Source organism: Cetorhinus maximus, chromosome 4, assembly GCF_964194155.1.
Source record: "Cetorhinus maximus chromosome 4, sCetMax3.hap1.1, whole genome shotgun sequence".
In the NCBI taxonomy this organism is placed as follows: Eukaryota; Metazoa; Chordata; class Chondrichthyes; order Lamniformes; family Cetorhinidae; genus Cetorhinus; species Cetorhinus maximus.
Genome location: NC_135882.1, coordinates 171,154,046 through 171,167,809, shown reverse-complemented (window position 1 = coordinate 171,167,809; position 13,764 = coordinate 171,154,046). Strand labels below are relative to the sequence as shown.

At 47.3% G+C, this 13,764-nt stretch overlaps 1 protein-coding gene across 5 annotated transcripts in view; it reads left to right on the top strand.

Annotated features, from left to right (window-relative positions):
- Positions 1–11,680, top strand: part of LOC144680035 (desmoglein-2-like) — a 78,318-nt gene extending 66,638 nt beyond the window's left edge. Inside the window, exons 15-17 of one of the 5 annotated variants that reach the window (XM_078541137.1) lie at positions 1,559–1,677; positions 1,768–2,044; positions 9,676–11,680. In XM_078541137.1, coding sequence (XP_078397263.1) covers positions 1,559–1,677; positions 1,768–2,044; positions 9,676–10,626 — 1,347 coding nt within the window. In that variant the 3' untranslated portion in view covers positions 10,627–11,680. Of the gene's footprint in view, positions 1–1,558; positions 2,045–9,675 lie in introns of all 5 variants that reach the window. The other 4 variants (XM_078541136.1, XM_078541135.1, XM_078541134.1 and 1 more) reach the window with 4 other exon arrangements.
- Positions 11,681–13,764: the final 2,084 nt, after the last annotated feature.

The following is a 13,764-nucleotide window of genomic DNA, read 5'->3' as shown; positions in this document are numbered from 1 at the left end:
TCCCCTACCACCACCACCCCCTTCTCACCCTGTGCTCACATTGGAAACGCTCAAGCCATGTCTCCTTGTCTTCAAATCCCCCTATGACCTTGCCCACCAACCCCCCCATATCTCTGTAATTCCTTCCAGCTCCATAGCTCTCCGAGATACCTGAGCTCCTCTAATTCTGGCCTGTTTTAAGCGTTGTAATCATTTTAATCGGTGGCTGTGCCTTCAGCTGCCTGGGCCCTAAGCTTTGGAATTTCCTCCTTAAACCTCTCCACTTCTCTCCTCTCTTCCCCCCTTCAGATACTCTTTAAAAACCAACCAGTTTGAGCAAACTTTTGGTCACCTGCCCTTTTGGCTCAAGGTCAAATTTTGCTTTCTAATGCTCCTGTGAAAAGCCTTGGGGTGTTTCATTACATGAAGGACACTGTATAAATACAGCTTGTTGTTTTCACATGTTCGCTCTAATGTAACACTTTTGTGTTTTTGCAGAGAGTCAACAATATGAATCAGAGTTTTAACGACACAGAAGAGGCCATTTGGCCCATCGAGTCTGCACAGGCTCACCAAATGAGCATTATAAATTAGTGCCATTGCCCTGCCTTTACCCCTGCACATTGTTTCTATTCAAATAATCACCTAATTGCCCTCTTGAATGCCTCCATTGAACCCGCCTCCACCACACTTCCAGGCAGTGAATTCCAGACCCCAACCACTCGTTGTGTGAAAAAGCTTTTTTTCTCACGTCACATGAATATTTCAGGAATACAACTTTGTACCAAAAATGCCATCGATTTTAACCAGATACAAAGAACAGTTTCATGCCTGATTGTAAATCATTGCACCGATGAGTTAATGTAATTTCACCTTAAGTTCTTTAGTAACTATTAATAATAGGTTTGTGCCCGTAATGTACAGTGTGTGTATATAGGGTATATTTGCTAAACAATGATTATAAATTTCCTTTTGAAAGCTCAACTTTGTGGCGCAACTTTTCTTTTACTGAGTTTAAGGACGTAAGAAATGGGAGCAGGTATAGACCATAGGGCCCCTCAGGCCTGCTCCCCCATTCAGTACGATCATAGCTGATCTTGGGCTTCAACTCCATTTTCCCGCCCACTCTTCATATCCCTTAATCCCCTGAGAGACCAAAAATCTGTCTATCCCAGCCTTAGATATATTCAACGATACAGAGATTTCCAAAGATTCACCACCCGCCGAGTGAAGGAATTTCTCCTCATCTCAGTCCTAAATGATCGGCCCCCTTATCCTGAAACTGTGCCCCCCGTGTTCTAGATTCCCTGACCAGGGGAAACAATACTTCAGTGTCTACTCTTCAGGATCTTATTTGTTTCGATGAGGTCACCTCTCATTCTTTTAAACTCTAGAGAATATAAGTCCACTTTACTCAGCCTCTCATCATAGGACAAACCCCCACCCCACCATCCCAGGAACCAGGATTCGCTGAGTTCTTCAGTGCGGTTTTATACCTCGGCATGCTTTTGAGTATTGGCGCTTAGATCACTTCTTCCTATTGTAAGTAATGACTGAATTCATTTTTTGTCAAATACAGATGGTGCCATTGATTTCTCCTGTGGATCAGTTGGGAATGCATGCACAAGCGAAGGGAATTGCTGGAGGAAGTGGAATGGTCGGGTCTGGCGGAATGGTCAGTTCTGGCGGAGTGGTCGGGTCCGGCAAAATGGTCAGTTCTGGCGGAATGGTCGGGTCCAGCAAAATGGTCAGTTCTGGCGGAATGGTCGTGTCCAGCAAAATGGTCAGTTCCGGCGGAATGGTCAGTTCCGGTGGAATGGTCAGTTCCGGTGCAATCGTGGGATCCTACGGGGGGAAGCTATCCCAAACAGATGGGAGGTCTGAGCAACGGGCAATTTGGTTGGAATCTAATTATGGATCTTCTGAAGCAGATTTGAGCCGATTGATTCCTTTGGATAATGGAAATGTTTACTTCAAGCGCCATGGGAATTCCACTTTCAGAGGATCATGGTCAAGAATGTTGGAAGGCTCTTGTGCGGCCTATGTGAAACAATACCTGAATCAGGTAAGCAGGCATAATTTTTTTTTATTCATTCGTGGGATGTGGGTTTCGCTGGCTGGGCCAGCATTTATTGCACCTCCCTAGTTGCCCTTGAGAAGGTGGTGGTGAGCTGCCTTCTTGAACCGCTGCAGTCCATGTGGTGCAGGTACACCCACAGTGCTGTTAGGGAGGGAGTTCCAGGATTTGGACCCAGTGACAGTGAAAGAACAGCGATATATTTCCAGGTCAGGATGGTGAGTGACTTGGAGGGGAATTTCCAGGTGGTGGTGTTCCCATGTATCAGCTGTCCTTGTCCTTCTAGATGTTAGTGGTCATGGGTTTGGATGGTGCTGCCTAAGGAGGCTTGGTGAGTTCCTGCAGTGCATCCTGTAGATGGTACACACTGCTGCTACTGTACATCGGTGGTGGAGGGAGTGAATGTTTGCGAATGGGGTGCCAATCAAGCGGGCTGCTTTGTCCTGGATGGTGTCAAGTTTCTTGAGTGTAGTGGGAGCTGCACTCATCCAGACAAGTGGGGAGTACACCATCACACTCCTGGCTTGTGACTTGTAGATGGTGGACAGGCTTTGGGGAGTCAGGAGGTGAGTTGCTCACCACAGGATTCCTAGCCTCTGACCTGCTCTTGTAGCCACAGTATTTATAAGGCTAATCCATTTCAGTTTCTGGTCAATGGTAATCCCCAGGATGTTGATAGTGGGGTATTCCGTGATGGTAATGCCATTGAATATCAAGGGATGGTTGGACTCTCTCTTGTTGGAGATGGTCATTGCCTGGCACTTGTGTAGTGTGAATGTTACTTGCCACTTGTCAGCCCGAGCCTGGGTATTGTCCAAGTCTTGCTGCATTTGGACATGGGCTGCTTCAGTATCTGAGGAATCGCAAATGGTGCTGAACATTGTGCAATCATCAGAGAACACCCCCACTTCTGATCTTATGTTGGAAGGAAGGTCATTGATGAAGCAGCTGAAGATGGTTGGGCTGAGGACACTACCCTGAGGAACTCCTGCAGTGATGCCCTGGAGCTGAGATGACTGACCTCCAACAACCACAACCATCATCCTTTGCGCTAGGACTCTCGGTCCAACCAACCAAGAGTTTTCCCCATGATTCCCATTGACTCCTGTTTTGCTCCTTGATGCCACATTCTGTCAAATGCAGCCTTGATGTCAAGGGCAGTCACTTTTCACCTCACCCCGGGAGTTCAGCTCTGCAGTCCATGTTTGAACCAAGGCTGTAATGAGGTCAGGAGCTGAGTGGCCCTGGCGGAACCCAAACTGGGCGTCAGTGAGCAGGTTATTGCTAAGCAAGTGCTGCTTGATAGCACTGTTGATGACCCCTTCCATTACTGATGATGGAGAGTAGACTGATGGTGCGGTAATTGGCCGGGTTGGATTTGTCCTGCTTTTTGTATGCAGAACATACCTGGGCAATTTTCCACATAGCCGGGTAGATGCCAGTGTTGTAGTTGTGCTGGAACAGCTTGGCTAGGGCTTTTGCACTGATGTGCTGGGCTGCCCCATCATTGAGCGCAACTCCAGTGAGTTGTTTAATTGTCCGCCACCATTCATGACTAGATGTGGCAGGACTGCAGAGCTTAGATCTGATTCATTGGTTGTGGGATTGCTTAGCTCTGTCTATCATTGGCACACAACAATTCCTGTGTTTTTAGCTTCACCAGGTTGACACCCCATTTTCAGGTGTGCCTGGTGCTGCTCCTGCCATGCCCTTCCGCACTCTTCATTGAACCAGGGTTGATCCCCTGGCTTGGTGGTAATGGTAGAGTGGGGGATATGCTGGGCCATGAGGTTGCAGGTTGTGTTTGAGTACAATTCTGCTGCTGATGGTCCACAGCACCTCATGGGTGCCCAGTCTTGAGTCCCAGATCTATTCGGAATCTATCCCATTTAGCATGTAGTAGTGTCACACACAGTGATGGAGGTTATCCTCAATGTGAAGGTAGAACTTCATCTCCACAGCAACTGTGCAGTGGTCACTCCCACCAACACTGTCATGGCCAGATGCATCTGTGGCAGGCAGATTGTGAGGATGTGGTCAAGTACATTTTCTCCTCCCATTGGTTCTCTTACCACCTGCCACAGACCCAGTTTAGCAGCTATGTCCTTTAGGACTCGGCCAGCTCAGTCAGTTGTGGTGCTACCGAGCCACTCTTGGTGTTGGACATTGAAGTCCCCCACCCAGAGTACATTCTGCACCCTTGCCACCCTCAGTGCTTCCTCCAAGTGGTGTTCAACATGGAGGAGCACTGATTCATCAGCTGAGGGGAACCGGTACGTGGTCATCAGCAGGAGGTTTCCTTGTCCATGTTGTTATGGGTCAAGGATGCTACGGAAGGGCTGCAGGTCATTCTAAAGGGGGAGGGTGAACAGCCAGAGGCCGTGGTCCATGTTGGGACCAATGACATAGGAAGAAAGAGAAATGAGGTCCTGCAAGCAGACTTTAGGGAGTTAGGTAGGAAATTAAAAAGCAGGACTTCAAAGGTAATAACCTCCGGATTATTCCCGGTGCCATGCAGTAGTGAGTATAGGAACAGAACGATAGAGCAGATGGTGCAGTTCAGAGGGCTTTAGGTTCCTGGGACACTGGGGCCATTTCTCGGGGAGGTGGGACCTGTACAGGTTGGGCGGGTTACATCTGAATAGGAACGGGACCAACATCCTCGCGGGGAGGTTTGCTAATGCTGTTGGGGTGGATTTAAACTAAATTGGCAGGGGGATGGGATCCTGATAAGTAGGTCAGAGGGGAGAGAAGCTGAGATGGAATTAGAAGTTAAAACACTGGTAAGTGAGTCTGGAGGGCAGAGGAGACGTAGGCTAGATAAGAAAGAAGTGAGTTTAGCAAGGCTAAATGGGATATATTTTAATGTAAGGAGCCTGAGGAATAAGACAGACAGGCTGAGGGCATAGATAGGCACGTGAGAGTAGATAGCTATGGCCGAGACTGGGATAAAAAAAGGGCAGGATTGGCAGCTCAACATTCCTGGTTATAGGGTATTCAGACAAGATAGAGAGGAGGATAGAAGAGGAAGGGGGGTTGCAATATTGATCAAGGAATCAATTATAGTAGTGAGGAGGGAAGATATCTTGGAAGGATTATCAGATGAAGCCATATGTGCAGAAGTAAAAAACATCAAAGGGGCAAACATGCTGCTGGGTGTGCACTATAGGCCCCCAAATAGTCAGGGAGAGATAGAGGATCAAATATGTAATCAAATTTCAGAGAAGTGTAAGAATAATAGGGCAGCAATAGCAATACCAAATATTAACTGTGATAGTTTTAGTGTGCAAGGTAGAGAGGGAGCAAAATTCTTAAGTTGCATCCAGGAGAACGTTTTTAGGCAGTGTTTAGAAAGCCCAACAAGGGAGGGGGCGGTTATAGACCTAATATTCGGGAACAAGCCCGGGCAGGTGGCAGGCGTATCAGTAGGGGAGCATTTTGGAGATAGTGACCATAACTCAGATTTAGGATAGTTATGGAAAAGGATAAGGTTGGGCCGGGGATAAAAGTTCTAAACTGGGGAAAGTCTAATTTTGCTAAAATGAGATACAATTTGGCTCAAGTGGACCAGGAGCAGCTACTTGCAGATAAAACTGTGTCAGAGCAATGGGAGGCATTCAAGGAGAAAATAGCGCAAGTGCAGGGCAAAAATGTTCCCGTAAAGACAAAGGGAGGGACCAAGTCTGGAGAACCTTGGATGTCAAGAGACTTAAAGGTTAGGATTAAGAAAAAAAGAGAAGCTTATAGCAGATACTGAGGGCTCAATATGGCAGAGTCCCTGGAGGAGTATAAAAAGTGCAGAGGGGAACTTAAAAATGAAATTAGGAAGGCTAAGAGAGTGCATGAGAAAACATTGGTGGGTAGAATAAAGGAAAACCCAAAGATAGTTTTTAAATATACAAAGAGCAAGGGAATAACTAGAGAAAGAGTAGGGCCAATTAGGGACCATAGAGGTAACCGGTGTGTGGACCCGTGAGACGTGGGTACAGTCCTCAATGAATACTTTGTGTCAGTCTTCACAATGGAAAAGGACAATGTAGGTATAGACATCAGGGTGGAGGACTGTGAAATATTAGAGGAAATTAACAGAAAGAGAGAGAGGAGGTACTAGCGGGTTTAGCGGCCTTAAAAGTGGATAGATCTTTAGGCCCGGATGAGATGTATCCCAGGTTGTTGAGTGAGGCAAGGGAAGAGATATCAGGGGCACTGACAGTAATTTTCAAATCCTCTCTGGCCACAGGTGAGGTGCCAGAGGACTGGAGGGCTGCTAACGTTGTCCCATTATTAAAAAAGGGAGGAAGGGAAAGACCAGGAAATTACAGGCCTGTCAGTCTAACCTCAGTGGTGGGAAGTTGCTAGAAAGAATTCTGAGGACAGGATATATCTGCACTTGGAGAGACACAGATTAATCAGGGATAGTCAGCATGGATTTGATAAGGAAAGGTCATGTTTGACAAATTTGATTGAATTTTTTGAGGAGGTAACCAGGAGTGTTGATGAGGGCAATACATTTGCTGTGGTCTACATGGAGTTTAGCAAGGCTTTTGATAAGATTCCTCATGGCAGACTGGTCAAGAAAGTAAGAGCCCTTGGGATCCAAGGCAAAGTGACACATGGGATCCAAAATTAGCTGAGAGGCAGGAAGCAGAGGGTGATGGTAGAGGGATGTTTCTGTGACTGAAAGTCTGTTTCCAGTGGGGTTCCACAGGGCTCAGTGCTGGGGCCCTTGCTGTTTGTGGTGTACATAAATGATTTGGACTTAAATGTAGGGGGTATGTTCAAGAAGTTCACGGATGACAAGAAAATTGATAGGGTGGTAAATAGTGAGGAGGATAGGCATAAACGTAAGGAGAATATCAATGGACTGGTCGGGTGAGCAGAGCAGTGGCAAATGGAATTAAACCCGGAAAAGTGTGAGGTAATGCACTTGGGGAGAGCTAACAAGGCAAGGGGTTACACTATGAATGGTAGGACCCTGGAAAGTACTGAAGATCATAGGGGCCATGATGTGCATATCCATAGATCCCTGAAGGTAGCAGGACAGGTAGATAAAGAGGTTAAGAAAGCATATGGGATACTTGCCTTTATTAGTTGAGGCATAGAATACAAGAGCAGGGAGGTTATGCTGGAACTGTATAAAACGCTGGTTAGGCCACAACTGGAGTACTGCGTGCAGTTCTGGTCACCACATTATAGGAAGGATGTGATTGCATTGGAGAGGGTGCAGAGGAGATTTACCAGGATGTTGCCTGGGTTGGAGGGTTTGAGCTATGAGAAAAGATTGGATAGGCTGGGATTACTTTCCTTGGAACAGTGAAGGTTGAGAGGGGACCTGATAGAGGTGTATAAGATTATGAGGGGCATAGATAGGGTGGATAGGAAGGCACTTTTTCCATTAGTAGAGGGGTCAATAACCAGGGGGCATAGATTTAAGGTAAGAGGTAGAAGGCTAAGAGGGGAATGGAAGAGAATTTTTTTCACCCAGCAAGTGGTGCTCCCACCTGGAACTCACTGCCTGAAAGGGTGGTTGAATCAAAAACTCTTGTAACATTTAAGAAATATTTAGATATTCACTTGCATTGCCACAGCCTCCAGGGCTTTGGGCCAAGCGCTGGAAAATGGGATTAGTGTAGTCAGATCTTTGTTGACCAGCATGGACACGATGAACCAAATGGCCTCCTTCTGTGCTGTAGACGTTATGAGTTTGACCTAATGCCATGAGATTTCATGGGGTCCCGAGTCAATGTTGAGGACTCCCAGGGCAACTCCCTCCCAACTTGTATACCACTGTGCTGCCACCTCTGCTGGATCTGTCCTGTCAGTGGGACAGGGCATTCCCAGGGATGGTGATGGTGGTGTCTGGGACATGATCTGTAAAGTATGATCCTGTTGCTTGACTAGTCTGTGAGACAGCTTTCCCAATTTTGGCACTAGCCCCCAGATATTAGTAAGGAGGACTTTGCAGGGTCAACAGGGGTGTTGTCGTTTCCAATGCCTAGGTCAATGCTGGGTGGCCTGTCCAATTTCATTCCTTTTTAGATTTTTTTGGCAGTTTGATACAACTGAGTGGCTTGCTAGGCCATTTCTGGGCATTTAAGAGTTGTTACATCCAGGCGAGAACAGCAGATTCCTTCCCTAAAGGGCAGTCATGAACTAGCTGGGATTCGAACCTGGGTCCCCAGAGCATTACTGGTCAAGTGACAATGCCACTATGCCACCACAGTCCCATTTTAACAACACATTAATGAGGTATGCAGGCATAGTTCCATTGTAACAAGTTACCAAATTACTATTGCAAAGTAGCAAGCTCTGAACACCTTGTGCCACGTGAAAACAAGAGGGTCAGTAAATCGGACAGTAATGATGTCCGGTGACAGCCGGGGGTGGGGGTGGGGGACATTCGGCCCATCTTGCCTGTGCTAGCTCTCTGAATGAGCCGCCAATCAGCCCCACTCCCCTGCTCTTTCCCCGTGTCTCCCCTTTGTGAATTTATCCAATTCCCTTTCGTGAGTTATCGTCCAAAACACTTTCAGACAGTGCATTTCAGATCCTAGCAACTTGCTGAGTAAAAAGAAACATTCTCTCCATCTTCTCCTGGCCTTTCAGTTGTTCTTGTGTTTCTGAGTAACCGATCAATTGTCTCTCCCTATCTGATCTCCACTGATTAGTCTCTAACGCTCGTTGTGGGTTCATGTCCCACTCCCGGAAACCAAGAACTGTGATTGTACTCGAAAGAGTTGCAATCTGTGACTGTTGATAACTCGAAAGAGTTTCCTGTATGTGCTGTGCCTTACTACAGGCCCCATTGCAATCCTTACAACCAAACACAATGTTCCAATTCTACTGCTACCTTTCACCTTCTCCAGCTCAGTTAGCAGCTCTCTTGCCTAAGTCACAAGGTTCAGGGTTCTAATCCCACTCCAGACCTTTTGAGCATAAACTCAAGACTGACGCTCTACTGCAGTGCCGAGGGAGTGCTGCACTGTTGGAGGTGCCAGATGAGACATTACTCTAAGGCCCAGCTTGCCTGCTCAGGTGGCCCTATTTTGAAGAAGAGCAAGGGAGTTATCCCCCCCGGTGTCCTGGCCAATGTTTGCCCCTCAATCAACATCACAACAAATATCATTATTACTTTGCTGTTTGTGGGATCTTGCTGTGCCTAAGTGGGGCTGCCACGTTTCCTACGTTACAGCAGTGGCTACATTTCAAAAAGTAACTTATTGACCATAAAGCACTTTGGGACATCCGCTGGTCGTGAAAAGCGCTATATAAATGCAGGTCTTCCCTTTCTTGTTTTCCCCTTTAGCATGTTATAACCAGCAACGTTAAGCAATGCCGCCTTCACAGAATCAGAATCACAGAGTGCAGGAGAGGCCCTTCGGCCCATCGAGTCCGCACTGACATGTGAGAGACACCTGACCTACCCACCTAATCCCGTTTACCGGCACTTGGCCCATGGCCTTGAGTGTTATGGCGCGCCAAGGGCTTGTTCCAGAGGAAGGTTGTAAGCTGGTTTTACTCACATGCAACTCCTTGCAGCTGCGGACTAGAATTGCTGGAGAAGTGTTTAACCCAAGGCACTCTTGATGTTCTGACATCCCGTCTATGTTGTGTTTCAGAAGTTGACTGCGTCCGCTGAGGGCGGTGAGCCTCACCCTGCACCAGACGTTCTGCTGATTTTCAACAACGAAGGGATGAATTCGCCCGTTGGCTCCCTCGGCAGCTGCAGCTCCATCGAGGGCCTCGGCGACGATGACTCCTTCCTCAACGACCTGGGCCCGAAGTTCAAGACCCTGGCTGAAATCTGCAGGGGCCAAGCTGAGGGTCAGTGCTCTGCGCTCGGCGAACAACCCGAGACCCCAGAACCGGCGGCGGCAGCCGGTCGCCTGGTCCGACGGGCCTACGAGGCGAGGGAGGAATCCTTTTCATCCGAGGCTGTGAAGCTACAGAGTACGGCTGAGAGAGCACCAGCGCATTTCCAGAAACACGTAGTCGTGACCACAACCATTAACCCCAGTAGGGAGGAGCTGCCAGGCAGGACTGATCCGATGTTAGTCCAGAGAAGTGCAATGGCAAGCACCAGGTCAGGCATTGAGGAGTTGCGGGTCATGTCCTCGAACAGTGACCCAGCGCTGGCTCAGAAAACGGCAGCAGCATCCGGACTTAATTCCAGACAGGCGGAAGGCACAATCCCAACGTGCTCCCCAATTCCTGCCGTCCAAAAGAACGTTGTAGTGACGAGGTCAGTCCATTCAGGCGCGGGAGAAGTTCCAGGCATGGTTACTGGCCCATCGTTTCCACCCATGCCTCTAGTCCAGAAGAACGTGACCGTGACCAGATCAGTTAATTCCGATGCAGGAGAGATGCAAGGCATGGTTGGGCAGGTACCTGTAATCCAGAAGAACATCGTAGTGGGTCGGTCAGTTAATTCAGGAGCAGGAGGTGTGCAAGGTTCCAGCTTTACCACTGAACCGGCAATTGTGGCAAATCTGGTCACGGGAGCGTCCGGAGGTGGGACGTACAGATCAGTAAAAAAAGTAACCAAAACTGTACAGTTAGTTCAGGAATAGACATCTTCTTCAATCGAAGAAAGCCAAGTTAATTTGGCTTGCAATATCACTGGAGGGGAGACGTTAAACCTAAAAATAAGCACAATATTGGTCATTTTAAAGGTGGACAGTTGTTTGGAGGGGTTGTATACTTTTCAGGGATCTGGCGCGTATGCTTTTTGATTCAACTTTCCAAAAATTAAGCACACAATTTCCGCAGTGCATCTAGGGATCCATATATGTTGCATTAGGTCAATAGTCAGTTGTTTGCTAGGCTGGTGGTTGCTTATCTATCTGGAATTGGTCAAATTGATCAAGACATGGAGATTTTTTTTAAAAAAATGTAAATTGTATTTATCAGAGATGAAATAAATTATTCTATCTACTTTTTGGATTTGACGTTTCCGTCTCCAAATCCAACAAAAGGACTTTTTTTTGGCAAGAATAGTGGAACCATTGTCATTATATTTGCCTTCTGAAATGGCCTAGCTAACAACTGAGCTGTAAGCCTGAAGTCACACGTAAGCCAGACCAGGTCAGGGTGGGAGATTTCCTTCCCTAAAGGGCATTAGTGAACTAGATGGGATTTTTTCAAAATAACCTTCCAGTAGTTTCATGGTCAGTCTTAGTCAATACTTGCTTTTTATTCCAGATTTATTTAATTAATAAAGTTTATGTTCCCCAGCTGTCATGATGGGAGTTGAACTCCAGTATTGGGAATACTAGTCCAGTAGCATAAACACTAGGCTACCTTTTACCCCTCATACAGCGGGCGTGGTCTAATCAAGGCATATGAGGAACATATGAGGAACGTTTGAAGACTCTGGGTCTATACTCGATGGAGTTTAGAAGGATGAGGGGGGATCTGATTGAAACTTATAGAATACTGAAAGGCCTGGATAGAGTGGACGTGGGGAAGATGTTTCCATTAGTAGGAGAGACTAGGACCCGAGGGCATAGCCTCAGAGTAAAGGGAAGACCTTTTAGAACAGAGATGAGGAGAAACTTCTTGAGCCAGAGAGTGGTGAATCTATGGAATTCATTGCCACAGAAGGCTGTGGAGGCCAGGTCATTGAGTGTATTTAAGACCGAGATAGATAGGTTCTTGATTGGTAAGGGGATCAAAGGTTACGTTGAGAAGGCGGGAGAATGGGGTTGAGAAACTTATCAGCCATGATTGAATCAAGCAGACTTGATGGGCCGAATGGCCTAATTTCTGCTCCTATGTCTTATGGTCTTATGGTTTAAGGCTTTCCAGTCAAAAATTGAGGGCCTCAAGCAAGCATTGGTTCCTTTTATTTCCATACTTCATGGACCTAATGGCCGTTTCCGACATGGGTGATACACATTGACTTTGATTTCTTTTTCTCATGAAAACTCTAAGGAAAATGTACACACCTTCCTGTCTGCCGCCATTAACCGCTGGGTAGAAGCCTGTGCATAACTTTGTTTAATGTGGGGACCTTGGAGCGTCATCGTTGTCCACGCGATCTTGACGGGTCGGCGGTCAGATTTATGTGACCTGTTGAGCCGCGATAACTGGGACCACCTTTCTGCAGCCTTCCTCCGCCCCGGCAGCAAGTGAGGTGCACAGTCTACCTTCGCCTGTTCTGCCTTTGAGAACTATTTGGACCGCACTTTGACTGGCACCCCACCGCCGCCACACCCCCACCATCACCACCACCCACCCCCCCCCCCCACCCTCCCCCGCCCCCTGATCTCGCTGCCATGAGTGGCCCTACCAGGATCAAGCAGTTCCCGACAGCATTGCTGGAGGGATTGTCGGAGCGCACAAGCCTCTCCAACACATCACTGTAGCGCCCCATGGAGGCCATATTGTCTCTGCCATATTGGGGACTTTGTAGACTGGTCAGTGCCCTGAAAAACAGGTGCTGCATGGCCAAATTTAGCGGTCCTCATGTTCAAGCGCCCAGCAATGCCACTTCCAAGTTAAAGGTGCTATATAAATGCAAGATGTGGTTTGTATTTTCGGCTCATTGTGTTTTTTTAACTGAGCCTCCACATTTTCCGCGTTTTTATTGAATCTTGCCGATTATTATCAAATCAAACCAAAAAGGATGGCGCAGTGTTGAAGCTGCCTGCTACAACTGGAGGATGTACAATTAAGGAAGGATATGAAGCAAGGTTAGATTGATTCCTGGGATGAGAGACGTTGTGTAGGATGGGCCTATACTCTCTGGAATTTGGAAGAATGAGGTGATTTTGTTGACGTGTGTAAGGTTTTCAGGAACTTTTTTTGCTTTTGGATGACAGCTGATCACTTTTCTGCCATTCGCACCTTCTCTGGGTGCATCTTTTCGTAAGAATTAGAAGCAAGAGTAGGCTATTCTGCTCCCGGAGCCTGCTCCACCATTCAATAAGATCATGGCTGATCTGACTGTCGCCTTAACTCCACTTTCCTGCCTGTACCCCCCATAGCTCTTGACTCCTTTGCAGATCAAGAATCTGTCTAACTCTTCTTGGATATACTCAATGACCCAGCCTCCACTGCTCTTTGCCAAAGAGAATTCCATGGACTAACCACCCTCTGAGAGAGGAAATTCTTCCTCCATCTCTGTCAAAAATGGGAGTTCCCTTATTTTGGTCTAGGTTCCCCCACAAGGGGAACCATCCTCTCAGCATCTACCCTGTCAAGCCCCCTAAGAACCTTATATATTTCAATAAGGTCACCCCTCCCATCCTACTGTTTTTCTCATAACTCCTTTGGCTCTGCCTCACCAACTCTTTTGTCATTTAATCTCCCCTGTCTACCATCCTTTCACAGACCTTCCCTTTTGCTCTTCACCCACCCCTTCCCCATTTGACCCACTTGCTCTTCTTTTCCTGATCGTGATGAAGCATTAGCTCTTCTTTCTCCCTCTCCACAGGCGCTGCCAAACCCGCTGAGTATTTCCAGCACTTTCTGCTGTTGTTTAACGTTTTGAGGGCTTAACAGGGTCGATGCTGAGAGGCTGTATGGAGCGTCTAGGACTTGTCAACTTGGAATGAGGAGATGGCTGTTTAAAACTGAGATGAGGAGGAATTTCTTCACTCAGAGGGTTGTGAACCTTTGGAATTCTCTGCCCCAGAGGGCCTATTCCAGACTGAGAGTGATAGATTTTTGGATATGTTGAGGGGATAGGGCCGGAGAACAGAATA